Source organism: Dipodomys merriami, unplaced genomic scaffold (assembly GCF_024711535.1).
Source record: "Dipodomys merriami isolate MVZ:Mamm:240054 unplaced genomic scaffold, mDipMer1.0.p SCAF_68, whole genome shotgun sequence".
Lineage (NCBI taxonomy): Eukaryota > Metazoa > Chordata > Mammalia > Rodentia > Heteromyidae > Dipodomys > Dipodomys merriami.
In genome coordinates this window covers 3,857,934-3,875,536 of record NW_027206268.1, presented here as the reverse complement: position 1 = coordinate 3,875,536, position 17,603 = coordinate 3,857,934, and the positions used below count along the sequence as shown (strand labels likewise).

Below are 17,603 nucleotides of genomic sequence, written 5' to 3'. Positions count from 1 at the left end.
GAGTATAGCTCAGGGACAGTGCCCAGCACCAGCACCAAAAAAAGTTTTCAAGACCTGAAAAGTGGTATATGCCTATCACCCAGGAAGTATAAACAAGAGGATTGAAATCCATACTGGCTACGACAAAAAAAAAAAAAAAAAAGTAAAAGCCTATCTCAAAAAAGAACCAGAGCCAAAGGGGCTAGGAACATGGATGGATTAAGTGGTAGAGCACCTGCCTAGCAAGTTTGAAATCTTGAGTTCAAACCTCAGTACCATTAGAAAAAGAAGGAAAAAAAAAATGGTATGGAGAGAGAAGTGGGGGAGGGAGTACTGGGGCGGGAATTCCAGCAGATATGCACGGCTAACCAGGTGTGTCTGGCAGGCACTCTACAAAGCCAGACTCCTGTCCAGACCTGGGGCCAACATTTCCTGGGTTAGGACACAGATCAGAGCGGCTGCGCTTACTCAAGAGAAAGCCCTGAGGCAGGGACGGAGCAAACGTGCTAGTTGGCCCCTGTATCCAGGGGGAATTCTGAATACCAGGCGCCAAAGCTCACCCACTGCTCACGGGAGCAGCCAGGGGACTCCATGGCCCAAAGGGAGCCCTCCGCTCCCCTGGACTCTTGAGTTCCTGAGAGACACAGCAGCATCCATCACTCAAGCGTTTGTCACAGCGACGGAATGCTAACTACACTCTACCAGAAGTGGATATCACTAATACACTCTGCTGGAAAAGGATATAGCTGCAAGGTAAAGCCCTCACCTAGCAGGGAAAGGGGGCGGGAGAGAAGAGAACTATTTCTGGGTTGCGTGACTCAGTATTAACAGCATGTCTATTCACTTCAGGTCACTTTTTTTTTCTTTTCTTTTCTTGGTTGGTTGTGGAGCTTGAACTCAGGGCCTGGACGCTGTCCCTGAGCCTCTTTGTGCTCAAGGTTAGTGCTCTACCCCTTGAAGCCACAGCGCCACTCTGGTTTTTGCGTGGTTCATGGAAGACAAGAGTCTCACGGGGACTTTCCTACATGGGCTGGGGGTTTGAACTGTGACCCTCAGATCTCAGCTAGGATTACAGGTGTGAGCCACCAAGACCTGACTCAAGTCATTCTTTAGAACCAATGCAATCAGAATGCAATTTCCAACAGGATTAAAAAAAAAAAGTGTTAGCAGGTTGACTGTGAAATTTACACAAGGAAAATAGCCAAGGGAATTCATAAAAAATGAAGTGGGAGCCTATCAGTTCCCCAATTTGATGCTAATCCTATGCACAGCCTAAAGAGGAAGGAAACTCCCACTTGTCTTTTGAGACAGATCACCAAGGCAGCCGGCTACAGTGAAGACCACTTCGCAGCTACGGATGCTGGTACTGTCAAAAATGCACGTGGAGGAAAATGACCCTTGGTCCCTAGTTCATCGTTTAAAACCAACTCTAGTACACCGAGGTGATAGAATGCCCTGTCAGAGAGAAAAATGAAACAATGGATACATGTGTGCAGTGCAGTGGCTTACACCTGTATTCCTAGATACTCAGAGAGGTGGAAATTGGGAAGATTACAGTTCTAGGCTAGCTGAGAAGGAAACAAAAGTTAAGACCCTATCCCAACAACAACAACAAAGCTGACGCGCCTGCCACTCCCACTCCAGTTGGAAGTATAAATAGGAGGACTATAGTCCAAACTTGTCTGCACCAAAAAATATAAGACCTCATTTCAAAAATAACCACAGGGGGGCTGGGAAGGTGGCTCAGTGGTTAGAGCGCTTGCCTAGCATGCCTGAGGCCCTGGGTTCAATTCCTCAGCACCACATAAGCAAAAAGAAAAAAGCCGGAAGTGGCATTGTGGCTCAAGTGGTAGAGCTCTAGCCTTGAGCTGAAGAGCTGAGGGACAGCGCCCAGGCCCAGAGTTCAAGCCCCACCACCGGACCCAAAAAAAACAACAACACAAAAAACCACAGGGCTGAGGTGTGTGGCTCAGTGGTAGAATGCTTGATTAGCAAAAGCAAGGCTCTGGGTTCAAATCCTAGTACTGTGAGAAGAAAGTGACCTTGGATTGAACATGTCATAGACTTGTAGTCTCAGCTCTGAGGCAGGTTGAGGCAGGAGACTCACAGAAACAAGTTTGACCAGCTAGGACAATATCAAGAGACCCTATTTCCAGAAAGAAACATACTAATGAGCAATGAGATGGATCCTAGGTCTTAATGTAGAAGTAACAGTCTAATGATTCCTTTTATGATAGGTTCTTTACAATTGCTAAAATTAGAACTTATTTATGTATTTATGTATTTGTCAGTTCTAGGGCTTGAACTTAAAAACTTTTCCCGTGTTGTCTCCAGGGATCAAATGTCTCTGCCTGTGCTGATGGGAAGAGTTGAGCATCTGATCTGAATCTTACTTTGGGAATTAAGTTTCAAGAGTGATCCCACACAATTCAAGAGCTTCTGCCCTTTGAGGGGCAATGCTGTGTTTAAAGTGGCTCAGTGAGCTGAGGGCTGGTGGCTCACGCCTGTCATCCTAGCTGTTCAGAAGGCTGAGATCAGAGGATTGTGGTTCAAAGCCAGCCTTGGGGCAGGGAAGTCTGTGAGACTCCTATCTCCAATCAACCAGCAAAAAGCTGGAAGTGGCTCAAGTGGTAAAGTACCAGCCTTGAGCAAAAAAGCCAACTGAGAGTACTAGGCCTGAAGCTCTAGCCCCCAGTACTCAGTACTGGTACCAAAAAAAAAAAAGAAAAAAGTCTGTGTATGTGTGAACAAGTGTGCGTGCTGGTACTGTGGCTTGAACTCAGGGCCTGAATGCTGTCCTGGAGTTTTTGTGTTCAAGGCTAGTGCTCTACCACTTTGAGCCACAGCTCCACTTCCAGGTTTTTGGGGCTTTTTTTTTTTTCCTCCTCTGGTTGTGGGGCTTGAACTCAGGACCGGGCACTGTCCCTGAGCTCTCTTGCTCAAGGCTAGTAATCTACCACTTTGAGCCAAAGCTCCACTTAGGGTGTTTGAGCAGTATATTGGAGATAAAGAATCTCACGCGGACTTTTCTTCCTGAGCTGGCTTCAAACTGTGATCCTCAGATCCCAGCTTCCAAAGTTACAGGCGTGAGCCCCGGGGGCCCAGCTAACTTACAGCTTTTTAGTGGCTAATGGGAGATAAGAATCTTTTGAACTTTCCTGTCCAGGTTGACTTGGAACCCACGATCCTTAAGTGCCAACCTCCTGAGTAGCTAGGATGACAGGGATTATTTCCATGTTCATGAAACCCTGCTTCCTTTCTAGGCACACATCACACAAATATGGAAGGAAAAAACTGCTGAGCCCCCAGCAAGCTGGTTAGGAAGGACGGATGGAGTGGGGGAGGGAGGAAGGGAGGAGAGAGAGAGAGGAGAGAGAGAGAAGAGAGAGGAGAGAGAAAGGGAAGGAGGGAGGGAGGGAAGAGAGAGTGAAAGGAGAGGAGACAAGAGAGACAGAGACAGAGAGACAGAGGGGGGGAATGCAATTAATTGCACAGCTCCAGAGGAAGGATCTTTTTCTCGAGGGACGTAGGCTTCAGCCAATGAGAGCATCCCTCATTACACAGGCTCTCCTGTCATTGGCTGAGGCCCGGAGTGGGCGTGGCCTACACTTCCAGGCCCGAGGAGCTGGTGTTTGAGTTGCCCAGGCAACCGTAGGCTAGCACCTACAGTTGGTGGGTGCAGTTGTTGTGTTGGGTGGTGCAGTGCTGAGGACTAAGTACTGTTGGAAGCTCGTGCAGTGGCTGGGGTCCCCAAAGCACTTTAAAAGGAGGTGTGGGGGGGTCTGTCTGAAGGAGGTTCTGGTCTCTGGCTGATTCAGAGAAGGCTGAGAGGCCTCTCAACCCCTCACATCCGCAATAACAAGGCTCCCATCTGACCGGCAAGAGCCATGGGCAGCAAGAAGAAGGAAATGGCCCTGCAGGTGAGCCTGTCCAGGGGTGCTGGCTCCCAGCACTTGGGGTGAGGTTGCAGGGTGGTGAGGAGAAGGTGGGGTTCCGTATTAAAAGTGGCAATTCTTACTTTAAAAAAAATTTTTTTTCCTCTTGTGCCACTCCTGGGACTTGAACTCAGGGCCTAGGAGCTGACCCTGAGCTGCTTCTTGCTCAAGACTAGCTACTCTACCACTTGAGCCACAGCTCCACTTATTTTTTGGGGGGGTAGTTTACGGAAGATCAGAGTCTCATGGAGTTTATTTCCCCTCCCCAGGGCTGGTTTTGAACCCTGATCCTCAGATCTCACTCTCCTGAGTACCAAGGATCACGGGCGTGAGCCACGGGTGCTTGGCTAAAAATGGCCATTCTTTCTAGTAGTACTACGGACCCCTAGCAATGACAAACTTCTACTTAAATTTACACAAACCAAACTGGGCAAAGGTCTCTTGCTTCCAGTGCAGATACAAACCACAGGACTTAGACACACACCAAAACAGGCCAAGACAGGATGAGCCAGCACAATCCACCTGACTGCTGTGTGTCTTGTCGAGACGTAACTGCAGAGAATATGACACACAGCTCTTTGCATTCACATGTATCTATTAACCTGAGATACTTTGAGCCACAGATTCATATCCAGATTTTTTTTTTTTTTTGGTCAGTCATGGGGCTTGAACTCTGTGGCTGGGCGCTGTCCCTCAGCTCTTCAGCTCAAGACTAGTGCTCTACCACTTGAACCACAATGCCACTCATGGTTTTCTTGTGGTTCATTGGAAGTTAAGAGTCTCATAGACTTTCCTGCCTGGTCTTGTTTTGAACCACAATTCTTAGCTCTCAGCCTCCTGAGTAGGATTATAGGCGTGAGCCACTGGCACCTGGCTGACTTTCAGCTTTTTGGTAGTTAACTAGAGATAAAAGTCCACACACAGTTTCTTGCCCAGGGTTGGCTTGAACCTCAGTCCCTCAGAGTTCAGCCTTCTGAGTAGCTAGGATGACAGGTGTGAGCCACCAGCGCCTGGCTACTGTAACATGGTATTTGGAAGTGTCTGAGAACAGTGCCCTTCATGCATAGGGGAGTAGTTTTGGCTGGGGAGTGGGAAGAAGAGAAGAAAACATTGAGGGTGAAGTCTTGGATACATATTCCAGAGAATGAAAGATCTGGGAGGAAATATGTTAGTCTCCGTGACATAACCTTTGAACCTCTGCCTTCAGGTCCACGTCAGCACCCAGGAACTTTGGGAAGAAATGCTCAGTTCCAAAGGACTCACTGGTAAGGGAAGTCAAAAATAACCTTTCAGGGTGGGAAGGTGGTTTAGTGGTAGAGTGCTCGCCTACCATGCATGAAGCCCGGGTTCGATTCCCCAGTGCCACATACACAGAAAAAGCAGGAAGTGCTCTGTGGCTCAAGTGGTAGAGTGCTAGCCTTGAGCAAAAGCAGCTCAGGGACAGTATCCAGGCCCTGAGTTCAAGCCCCAGGACTGGCAAAAAAAAAAAAAAAAACCCTTTCAGATCCTACCCATGTGTCTCAAATTTGTTAAACAATGTGTTGCACCATGAGCAGGAACAGTACCGTGAGTAGCGTTTTCTGTAGAGCCGACACACTGAGCATCCCCGACCCTTACTTCTCGCAGTTGTGGATGTCCATCAAGGCTGGTGCGGCCCCTGCAAGCCTGTGCTGAGCCTCTTCCAGAAGATGAGGACGGAGGTGGACCTGGACCTTCTCCATTTTGCACTAGTAAGATGCTCTCTCCGCCAAGTCTCGCGATACTGAAACACATGAATGGAAGTTTAAAGCCCAGTTAAGGAGCCGAAAGCATGAGCTGCTTTTGCAGGTCGCTGAGCAGCATCATTTATAGACTGCTGGTTGGTTGATTTCACCAGAATGCAAAGGCTCTGAGGCCTCCAATTCTTACAGTCCTTATAGCTCAGGCCCTTCCTCTCCCTCCCTCCCTCCCTCCCTCCCTCCCTCCCTCCCTCCCTCCCTCCCTCCCTCCTTCTCCTCCTTGTGCAGGAGCAACATTTGCATCTGCACGCTTGCACACGTGCGTGCGCACACGCGCGCGCGCGCGCGCGCGCACGCACACACACACACACACACACACACACACACACACCAGGACTGGGACTAAACTTAAACCTAGTCACTCTCTCTTAGCTTTTTCAGCCCAAGGCTGGCGCTCTGCTACTTGAACTACAGCTCCACATCTGGCTCTCTGCTTGCTAATTGGAGATAAGAGTCTCATAGACCTTTCCTGCTTGGGCTGGCTTTTTGAACCTTAATCCTCAGACCTCAGCCCCCTGAGCAGCGAGGATTGTAGATGTGAGCCACTGATGCCTGGCTGTGTTTCCTCCTCTTAGTTCTTCTGGTGACTGTCACAACTGTCACCAATGTGCTGACAGGGATGGTCCTGATCAGAAGCAGCAGGAGGCTGAGCTGGGAAGGTCGATAGAGCTCCCGTGGCCCAGACCTGCATGTGGTACCCGGCGGGTCTGCTGATGGTTTGTTTTTCTTTAGGCAGAGGCAGACTGTCTTGAGGTGCTGGAAAAATACCGAGGGAAGTGTGAGCCGACCTTTCTGTTTTATGCAGTAAGTATATCTGCAGAATGGGAAGTAATTGATGATTGAAAATCCTCAGCATTCAAAGCAGATGCACTGTAGTCTCAGTGATCCAAACAAGGGACACGTCCCCTGGAGTGTTTTGCTTTTTAATTTCAAAAACACAGTGACACATGCCCTGTGAGGTAGGTAGTTCTTGCTCATCCCACTCTCCAGATAGATCACGTAAAAAAGCACTTGAAACTTCCATGTACTGTCCTTTCCTTCCTTCTTTTGCTTGTCTGCCTGCCTGCCTGCCTTTTCTTTCTTGGGACTAGGATTTGAACTCAAGGCCTTATACTTGCTTAGCTTACTTGCTCGGCTGGTGCTCTACCATTGGAGCTATTTTCCCAGCCCTGCTTTTTGCTGATTATATTTTAGAGATGGGGTCTAGCAGACTTTTAATTGTTGTTTAGGCTGCCTTCAGTCCTTCAGATACCAGTCTCCCAAGTTGCCAGGGTTACAGGTCTGAGCCACTATGCTCGGCTGATGACTGGTCTTTTCAGAGAAGGTGCTCTTGTTAAATAAATATCAGCCATACTGAGTTACAGGTGTGTAGTGATCCTCTCGGGAGGCAGTTCTGGAAGGAGGAACATGGGGTAGGAAGTAAAGCCCCGAGAGAAGAATCCTAGAACCAGGAGCTTTCTAGAACCCGAGAGGCTTGCCACTGGGAAAACCCCAGCATCGGAGGTGGATTCCAACACAAGGAGGGAGGGCAGAGGCTTTGGGCCTGGGGTGGATGGATGGGGGGGCGCAGTTGTAAACTGTCACGTGGTCTCTGGAGGAAGGGACTTCAGGAGTGTGCACTACATCGCCTTTGCAGGGGGGAGAGCTGGTGGCCGTGGTCAGGGGCGCGAATGCCCCACTCCTGCAGAAAACCATCCTCAACCAGCTGGAGGCTGAAAAGAGGGTGCTGACGGATGGCAGAGAACGCAAAGTGGTGAGTGAGGTCACCTCCCCAAGCACAGGCTCACTAGCGTGCTCGCCCAGGCCTGTCTATACCAGGTATCACAGAGCCCAGCTATTGGTTGAGATGAGGTCTTGAAAACTTTTGGACCCAATTGGCCTCCAACATTGATCCATCTCTGTCTTCTGAGTAGCTAGGATGATGACAGGTGTGAACCAGCAGCTGGTCATGGACCCAAGGGATTCATATTCAACTTGAAAACAGCACAGCTCACTCTGTTGAATAGACTGGATCAGAAGCGAATACATTTTCTTGTTTACCTTTCATTTTCCTGGGCCTCCTCCAGGGAAAATAATTATCTCTTTGCTTCTCTGCACGGTACAGCCTATCATTTCGGATGTATTTACATTTCAATACTTTTATCTTCTCAACAAAATGTCTACTCTTTTCTTCTTTAGCCTCTAGTGCTCAGGAAGAGAAGCAGAATGTAAAATATAAAGTCCCCATGCACTCCCCCTATTTTCTCACTTGATCCTCGACGACTAAGAAGGATCTTGTAAAGTCTCCAAGACTTAGAATCTGCAACTCCCCTTCCTTTCTGTTCTATATTTGAGTCATTTACATTCCATTGGTGTGTGTGTGTGTGTGTGTGTGTGTGTGTGTGTGTGTGTGTGTGTACTGGTCCTCAGGACTGAACTCTGGACCGAGCACTCACCTTTAGCATTTGTGCTCAAAGCTAGCACTCTTCCATTTTCAGCCACAGTACCATTTCTGGCTTTTTAGTAATTAATTGGAGATAAGAGTGTCACAGAGGGCTGGGAATGTGGCTCAGTGGCAGAGTGCTTGCTTAGCATGCATGAAGCCCAAGGTTTGGTTCCTCAGTACCACATACATAGAAAAAGCTAGATGTGGTGCTGTGGCTCAAGCCTTGAGCTAAAGAAGCTCAGGGACAGTGCCCAGGCCCTGAGATCAAGCCCCAGGACTGGCACAAACAAACAAAAAAGAAGTATCATAGACTTCCCTGTCCAGCTGGCCTCAAAATGTGATCCTTACAACATCTCATCCTCTTGAGTAGCTAGGATGACAGGCACGAGCTACCAATGCCTGGCCCCATTTCATTGTTCTTTTTGTGGGATTTCTAAGTGGCTAACTACCTCTCTGCTCATGACCCACTTGTACTAGATTAAAGACGAGGTGCTTTCTGACGGAGACGAATGGTTTTCCCAAGACGAATACGGTGGGGGCGACGAGGACTTAGGTGAGTTGCAGAGGAACTGAGCGAGGCACACTCAGACTGGATGTGGGTTTTGCACACGTGATACATCAGCTTATTGAGCAATCTGAACCCTGAGGAGATTAAATCCTTGAAATGTGTTTATCTCTAATCGCCCGGCTTCAGCAAACATCTTGTATCCATTTATTTCCCCACTGTGAATGCTGTTCAAACGTAAGCAGTTCAACAGGCATGCAATAGGCTCTGGGAGGTATATCCCTCACACTACCCACCAACAACAAAGGAACTCCAAAATGCAATTAAAAAAAAAAAAAAAAAAAAAACAACCTCTCCCACCCCCCTCCCCGCCAAAGCTGGTCACTTTGGTCTTGTCTCAGGAACACTTGAACTGGGACCACGAGGGCTGGAGCAGGTGAACATTCAGGACTTGGGGCAGCCATTATTGCCCATGCAGCTGGAGAAGCCAAAGGAGGAGAGGGGCAAGGAGCTAGGACAGCATGAGGAGCACAGGGCAGATAGCAGTCAGAACCCTACAATCACAAGAGGGAGACCAGAAAGGATGGGGGTGACTGGGACCCGGCCCTAGGCCAACTCATTCAGTTGTTTCTGGGTTTCTGATCTCAAATAATCTGTCTGGCTGTTTGTCTTTCTGCCTGCCTGCCTGGCTGGCTATCTGTCTGTCTATCTACATCAATCATCTATCTATGTATGTCTGTCAATCATCTATCTATGTCTGTCTATCCATTTGTCTTTGTCTCTGTCTGTTTATTTTTGGTACCAGTACTGGGGCTTGAATTCAGGGCCTGAGTGCTGTGTCTTAGCCTTTTTGCTGAAGGCTAGCCCTCTTGCCACTTGAGCCAGGTGTCTACGTTGGCTCTTTGCTGGTAACTGGAAACAGGAGTCCCGCGGACTTTCCTGCCTGGCTTGGCTTTGAATTGTGATCCTCAGACCTTTGCCTCCTGAGTGACAAGGATGGCAGGCGTGAGCTGCTGCCCCCTGCATGCGTCAGTCTCTTTTGATCTCAGCCAGGCGGACGTGGCAGTCCGAGCCTCGTTCAGACTAGACTCTACTAGACTCCAGATCTGCAGGGCCCAGTCAGAAGCCAGGGGAGGGGAACCTGGGATTGCCAGCCTGTGCCTGGCTTTTGAGGCCCTGGAGCCTTGGAGAAGAGGCAAATGGCCTCCTGGGAGTCTCCAATACCAGCGACTAACATCTTCCCTGTGTTCACTTCAGTGTCTATAGATCAGACCTGCACCTTGGCAATCATTAAGCCGGATGCAGTGGTCCACGGGAAGATGGATGAGATTATTATGAAGGTGAGAGACACAGCACTTCACCTGTGCAGATCCTCAAGGCCTCTCTGGTAGATAAGCAGGAGGGGCTGGGGGCTGGGAAGGTGGCTCAGTGGTAGAGCGCTAGCCTCGCACGCATGAGGCCCTGGGTTCGATTCCTCAATACCACATAAGCAGAAAAAGCCAGAACTGGCGCTGTGGCTCAAGTGGTAGAGCGCTCGCCTTGAGCTGAAGAGCTGAGGGACAGCACCCAGGCCCAGAGTTCAAGCCCCACGACTGACAAAAGGGGGACATAGGGAAAAAATGGGGGAGTAGCATTCTCCTTTGGGGAAAGCAAGCTTCTGAGAGGCAATTCAGCTTCCTGTTGAGGAAATGGAGATGTCAACTCTGACTGGGACTTGATCTACCCTAACAGCCTCCTCGTGTGTATTTTACAGATCCAGGAAGCTGGGTTCGACATTCTGGTAAACGAAGAGAGAGCACTGACAGAGAAGGAAATGCGACTTTTCTACCAACACAGGGCCGGAGAGGTATCCGGCTCTCTACTCATTTCTCCTCACCCCCCAGCACTATGCACACACACTGGCAGTCATGTGAGAGAAGTTAGACTACTGTGGAGAGCAGGTATAGGAACAGGAAGTGGTCATGAGTCCTGGCTATGAGTCAGGTGTGCTACTCTGGAAGTAGGGTTAGGAGAATCGCTGTCCAAGGCCAGCCTAACCAAAGTTAGCACAAGATCCTATAAGAAAAGCACACTACAGAGCTCACATCTGTAATCCTAGCTACTCAGGAGGCTGAGATCGCAGTTCGAAGCTAGCCTGGGCAGGAAAGTCTGTGAGACACTTATGTCCAATGAACCACAAGAAAACCATTAAGTGGAGTTAGTGGCTCAAAGTGGTAGAGCGCTTGCCTTGAGCTGAAGAGCTCAGGGACAGCGCCCAGGCCCAGAGTCCAAAACAAAACAAACAAACAAAATCAGAAACCAAAGCCTCAGGCATTAGCCCTTGACATTACCAACTGCCACTTTAAACATATGACTCATCTCCTTGGGAGTCTGTGTGACCTGGCTTGAGTTACAGCACCACCTACTGGTCAGGTTGGGGGATAAAAATCAGTCAAACTAGGGCCAAATGAAGTGAACGGGAACAGCCATGGGCTGGTTGCTGTTGTGGCTGAGCTCTTCGCTCTTCAGCTCAAGGCGAGTGCTCTACCACTTGGAGCCACAGCGCTACTTCCGGTTTTCTGGTACTTCATTGGAGATAAGAGTCTCAATGGGCTTTCCTGCCCAGGCTGGCTTTGAACCATAATCCTCAAATCTCAGCCTCCTGAGTAGCTAGGACAGGTGTGAGCTGCTGGTGCCTGGTTTCATTTGGTCCTCGATACACTTCTGTCCGGCTTATTGTAACTACATCCTGTCACAATATAGGTGGATGATCATCCCCGCCGAGATGCCCAAAGGCAGGGACTTCTTACCTACGGGCATGGGGAAAAGTGACAAGACCGCTTACTAACTCTCTCCCATTCTGGGGGTGGTGGTGGTCTGTCTTTGTGTCTAGGAGACATTGGAAAAGATGGTCCACCACATGTGCAGCGGGCCCAGCCGCCTCCTGATCCTCACCAGGACCGAAGACTCCCAGGATGTGGTCAGTGCCTGGAGAGTCCTCATGGGGCCTTGTGACCCGGATGTAGCCAGGAGGGAGCAACCTGAAAGGTGATGTCACCAGCTGCGGTCCCTCTGCCCCTGTCAAAGCCAATGTCCCCACCACATGGTCCCCGGAAGTAGATTCTAGGATCCCACTTGAGCCTGCCAAGTCAGACACTCTGGGGAATGGTCTGTGGTCTAGACTCGACCCCTTCCACTTCCGCTGTCCACCCTGGGTGACCTAAGGGTCTGATGTCTCAGTATCCTGTCCAGCACGATGCACTAGACAGGTGCCTTGCTTCTTGCCTCTGTGAGTAGTTACCCTAGTGTCACCAATGTCAAACCCACACTACCACAACCAAAAGGAACTTAGCAAGAGACCAAGGAGCTGTACTTGTCCCTTGCAGTATTTTTTTTGGGGGGGATGGGGTGGGGGGGTTGGTCATGGGGCCTGGGTGCTATCCCTGAGCTCATTTGCTCTACCACTTGGAGCCACAGCTCCACCTCTGGTTTGCTGGTAGTTCATTGGAGATAAAAGAGTCTCACAGACTTTCTTGCCCAGGCTGGCTTTGAACCACAATGCTGGTATCTCAGCCTCCTGAGTAGATAGGATGACGGGCATGAGCCACCAGCACCTGGCCCTTGCCGTTCTAAGGTGCCTAGAGCACATCCCTCCTCAGGCTCACGTCTCCCATCTGTACAATGGGTGCATGAACAACCACGTTGAAAAGGCAGAGGCTTTCAGCACAGTACTTGCACCCAAGTCTTGCTAGCAATAAGGTATGGGGTTACTGTGAGGACTAACTAGCTCAGCAGGAGCAAAGCTGAAGCCCTCGGCATGGTACGGAGCTCTTGGGGGCAACACGAACAAAATGGCAGCTCAGATGCTTCTGTCTACTCACATGGTCAGCGTGGGCATCGCAGAGCCTTCCTTTTGGGGCTGTGCTGGAATGTGACAAGGCCCAGATGTTAAGCACATGGCCGAGTGCTCCTGTTCTAGCTTTCGGAGCTGGCATTCTGGATTTTTGTTGTTTTTTTCCTACAAAGAGAAAGCAGTTCCACAGAAACTCACTGGTAATTGGTAACCATATTGGTATATTCCCAAAGGACACACTCATCTATTTATTTTTTTCCTATCAGTCTTGGGGCTTGAACTCCGGGCCTGGGCACTGCCCCTCAGCTCTTCAGCTCAAGGCGAGAGCTCTACCACTTGAGCCACAGTGCCACTTCCCATTTTCTGGTGGTTTATTGGAGCTAAGAGTCTCATGGCCTTTCCCGCCCTGGCTGGCTTTGAACGGTAATCCTCAGATCTCAGCCTCCTTAGTAGCTAGGATTGCAGGCATGAGCCACTGGCGCCCAGCACTCATTTCTTTTTTGTATTTGGCCAATGTCCCCAGTCTCCGGGCTCAGTACGGCACAGAAATGCCATTCAATGCGGTCCACGGGAGCTGGAACAGAGAAGAGGCAAGCAGAGAGCTGGCCTTGCTCTTCCCCAATTTCAGGTTTTCAGACAACGACACAGAAGCCCTTCAGGGTAAGTCATCAGAACCCAACTGGCCTTTATTCAATCTGAGGTGAAGAGGAATTGGGTTCATTATTTAACTAATCAAGTGTTGTTCTGAAAACACGGGGTCCTTCTGTAACTCGAGTTACATACACTACTGAGTTTTCCGTGTCTGAGTGTTGTGTGCTTTCATAGCACAACAGTATTGCTTTTTTAGTTCTTGTTTTTAATTATTTTATTTTTGTGTGTGCCAATACTGGGGTTTGAACTCAGATCTGGTTCTCACTTGGCTTTTTTTTTTTTTTTTTTTTTTTTTTTTTCAGTCAAGGCTGGGGCTCTACTGTTTGAGCCATAACTCCACTTCTGGCTTTTGGTGGTTAATTGGAGATAAGAGTCTCACAGATTTTTCTGCCCAGGCTGATTTTGAACCCTAATCTTCAGATCTCAGTTTTCTGGTAGCTAGGATTAGAGGTGTCAGCCACTGGCCTTGTGTATGACATCCTACATGCTGAATAAATGTTATTCCTTTTGAAATATCTATATCTATATCTATATCTATAAATAATTTGGTCGGTTGTGGGGCTTGAACTCAGTCTGGGTGTTGTCCCTGAGTTCTTTTGCTCAGGGCTAGGGCTCTACCACTTTGAGCTCCAGCTCCCCATCTGGTTTTCTGGTGGTGGTTCGTTGCAGGTAAAGAGTCTCATAGATGTTCCTGCCTGGGCTGGCTTTGAACTATGAACCTCAGGTCTTAGCCTCCTCAGTAGCTAGGATGACAGGCATGAGCCTCTGGTTTTGTGTAGGACATCTTAAATGATGAATGAATGTTATTCCTTTGGGGGAATTTTTAACTTCTCACCTCTAACACACACATTAAGCTCTCCCTGGTGCTTCTCCTAGCCTAACTCCTATCTTAAGGCTAGGTGGTTTGGTTCTGTTTGCTTGGGGGTGGCCAGCGGGCAGAAGACCTGGGCTGTGGCTGTTGCTGAACTTCTATCATCCCACAGGTGATGAGACCCAACCAGAGGCAGGCCCCAAGGAGGTACTTTGTGCTCCTGACGACATGGACAAAGACCCCATGCTGCTCTTCCAACCCCGTGACTAGAGGCAAGACCACAGGGCCACCCAATCACAGGTCAGCACGTAGAAGAGAGTCTGAGAACAAGACCTATGACGTGATCACCAGTGGGGTTCTGTCTTAACTGTCCTTTAAGGGCAATCAAAACCACAGTCTATGCTTCCCGGCCTTATTAATCAGTAGAAAGGACATACTGGTTTCCCCTCTTGCTTCTGGGTTTTTATAACACCGGTGAGCCTGGGCTGGGAAGGTGGCTCAGTGGTAGAGCGCTGGCTTAGTATACATGAAGAGTTGGGTTCAATTCCTCAGTACCACACACACATGCGTACAGAAAGCTGGAAGTGGTGCTGTGGCCCAAGTAATAGAGTGCTAGCCTGGAGCAAAAGCTCACAGACAGTGCACAGGCCCTGAGTTCAAGCCCCAGGATTGGCAAAAAAAAAAAAAAAAAAATCATTAGGCAAGAGTCATCATACTCTGCTAAGACAATAGTGTCACACGGGACAGGGGTGGAATTCCAGACAAGCTCATCTCCTTTTTTTTGGTCAGTCATGGGGCCTGAACTCTGGGCCTGGGCACTGTCCCTCAGCTCTTCAGCTCAAGGCAGGCGCTCTACCACTTGAGCCACAGCGCTACTTCTGGATTCTTCTACTTAAGTGGTGCTGAGGAATCGATCTCAGGGCCTCATGCATGCAAGGCAAGCACTCTACTACTGAGCCACCTTCCCAGCCCAGAAGCTCATGTTCTAACTGTGATCTTGAACACAGCACAGGGCAAGCTGATGCAGCCAGCATGTTGCTGTGCTGTGCTCTTCTGCTGTGCCCACCTGCAGCTTTCCTGCATGCCATTGGGGAACATCTCTATTTTCTTGGCAAATTCCTCCGTTTTCCTTGGTTCAACATAATTTAAGACCCAATGAGCCAAGGGCCGGTGGCTCACGCCTGTCATCCTAGCTACTCAGGAGGCTGAGATCTGAGGATCATAGTTCAAAGCCAGCCTGGGCAGGAACGTCTGAGACCCTTATCTCCAATGAAGCTCCAGAAAACCGGAAGTGGTGCTGTGGCTCAAGTGGTAGAGCGCTCACCTTGAGCTGAAGAGCTCAGAGACAGTGCCCAGGCCAAGTTCAAACTCCACAACTGACCAAACAAACAAAACCCCAGATTCCTTGGTTGTGAGTGGGGGCAGGGAGCCTTCACTGAATTGCTGGCTTAGCCACGGCTCCAGAGTTCTTCCTCTAAGGGATGGAGGACTTGGATGAAAAGGGTCTAGAACCCCAGGGAACACCTCTAGGCGCGCACGACACCCTCTTCCCACTTTGTTCTTGGCTTCTTTGTTAAATTCACCAAACCCAGGCCTCCTCTGCTCTCGCTAAGTGAAAGAGGCTGGGTCCCTCCACTGCACATCAGGAAGGAAACACCCATAGACAACACCTCTCTCGGGTGCCGCTTGTGTCAGGAGTCAATCCAGACACTGGCAAAAACTTCCCTTAAGTGGGCAGCTGGCTCCCACAAGCCAGCATGTCCTAGACGCACTGCATTTTCCACCAGCCTGGCATAAGCCATTCTCTGGGGAGCCCTGGGCTGGCTCTGGGGAGAGGAGGTGGGAACCAAGGCCTGGCACACTGGGTTCATCTACTAGTCCCTCAAGGGAAGATGGGAGAATTCACCAGTGGCTTCAGGCTGCCCACTCTCTAGGCCTGGCTTCCCACGCCAGATCACGGGGGGAACATTGCATCTGGATGGGCTTCTAGGGGTGTAAAAGCCCCTCGACTCCTCCCCGGTGTGGGTTTCTGGTGGGAGAGGGGCAGGCCTTGTTAGTGAACAATCTTAGGCTCAGGGGCTGGGAAGGTGGCTCAGTGGTAGAATGCTCACCTAGCATGCATGAAGCCCTGGGTTTGACTCCTCAGCACCACATACACAGAAAAAGCCAAAGCGGCACTGTGGCTCAAGTGGTAGAGCGCTAGCCCTGAGCAAAAGAAGCCCAGGGACATTGCCCAGGCCCTGAGTTCAAGCCCCAGGACAGGCAAAAATAAAAAAGGACCCCAGGCTCCATTCAACGGCCTGGCTCTGGCCTGTCCTCAGGAAACACTGCCGGGCAGCATTGAGGCCAGGAGCCCCACAGGACACAGAGGCAGAGGTGAGAGGAGGCTGGACCAAGCTTCCCGTGGACCACAGAGCCAAGTCTGGGCACTGTAACCAGGGAAGGTCCGTGCTAGGGACAGAAGAGGGAAGCAGTCCTACCCCAGGTGACACGGGGTTGGGACACTTTCCTGCTGGCCTTCTAACCAGGGCCTGGGGCGGGAGTGTCCCCCCCCCCCCTTCTCCCTTCTCAGTTCTCCCTAAGATGGTTATATAAAGGGGCCTGCTCAGCCTTCCTCCTGGTCTCTCCCCTGGGGTCCCCCCCAGAGCTTCACGAAAATCCTCTCCCTGCCACTGTGTCCTTGAGAGGTGACCATACAGCTGACCCCATTAACTGAGTTCAGGTTGGCGGGTGGCAGCCAGGGGTACATACCCCAGGGAAGACGGAGGAGGAAGGGGTCGACTCCTTGGCAGTGGGGGTCTTGGTGTCTGGGAGCGACCACCTGCAGACCCCCGTGGGAGTCCTGAGGCATAGACCCCCTCCTCCCCCCGCCATCAGCCCTCCAATCACCAAGAAAAAGCCACCAATGATGATCTACCAGTTCCTAATGATCCAGACGTGTGGAAAACAGACTCACTTCTTCTTCTTTTTTTTTTTTTAAAGAAGTTGCCATGATTTTTCTTGGCAGTTTATTCTCATGTGTTAAAACCAGATCCAAACACTCCCAGAAGAACATGTATGGTTCTGAATAAAGTGCTTCGGGGGGGGGGGGGGGTAGGAGGGGGAGGAAGGAGGGGGAGAGAAAGAAAGCAACTTATTTATTACCTGGACATTCTTTTCTAGTTTGTAAGTTCTGGGTTACAATTTGGACACAAAGGAGAGCGGAAGCCTGATGCTGTTCCTCCTCCCTCCATCTTCGTGCTTCTGGAACACGGCACCTGTACACGGTGGTAATAATGAATACATCTCCCTTCGCTCAGAGAAGAAACCAAATCAAACTATAAAGCACTTCTCTCCAGCACTGTTTCTACGCCCAGGCAGGATTTCTCCAGAGTAGGTGTCAGGGTGTTAGTTTCCTGGGCCTTCGCTATCTAGGTTCAAGATTGTCTCAGCAAAGCAAGTATTGGTTTCTTGATATTTACCTGGTACTTTTAGATACCAACACTAGAGAGTTTTGTGTTTCCAATGTCAACTAAGGATTTCTTTTTCCCCCAGTAATTAAAAGTGACAAGGAGTAGGCCCTAAAGAAAGCTGAATTCCTAAATAAATTGGTTTTCTTACATTGAGCACTCCTGGGATCTGCATATAATCCAAGTTCCTGCTGGGGCAGGTTTTAAAACTCAGTAAATACCCTGGAAAAATAAAAAT

General features: G+C 49.7%; 1 protein-coding gene across 1 annotated transcript; it reads left to right on the top strand.

The window, feature by feature from the left end:
* The first annotated feature begins 3,639 nt into the window (after nt 1–3,639).
* Nucleotides 3,640–17,590, top strand: Nme9 (NME/NM23 family member 9). The gene is made up of 12 exons (XM_070005486.1): nt 3,640–3,899; nt 5,122–5,179; nt 5,541–5,644; nt 6,425–6,496; nt 7,329–7,445; nt 8,595–8,670; nt 9,880–9,962; nt 10,376–10,468; nt 11,495–11,649; nt 12,978–13,114; nt 14,089–14,216; nt 17,079–17,590. Exons 1-11 carry the CDS (start codon nt 3,867–3,869, stop codon nt 14,184–14,186), a joined length of 1,026 nt encoding a protein of 341 aa, XP_069861587.1. The 5' UTR covers nt 3,640–3,866; the 3' UTR covers nt 14,187–14,216; nt 17,079–17,590.
* The last annotated feature ends 13 nt before the right edge of the window (nt 17,591–17,603 follow it).

Excerpts from the sequence above, each read along its gene's own strand:
- Nme9 (XM_070005486.1), top strand. The coding sequence starts at position 3,867 with ATGGGCAGCAAGAAGAAGGAAATGGCCCTGCAG. Across the intron at positions 5,645-6,424 it reads ACCTTCTCCATTTTGCACTA|GCAGAGGCAGACTGTCTTGA; the intron begins GTAAGATGCTCT and ends GTTTTTCTTTAG. Across the intron at positions 9,963-10,375 it reads TGGATGAGATTATTATGAAG|ATCCAGGAAGCTGGGTTCGA; the intron begins GTGAGAGACACA and ends TGTATTTTACAG.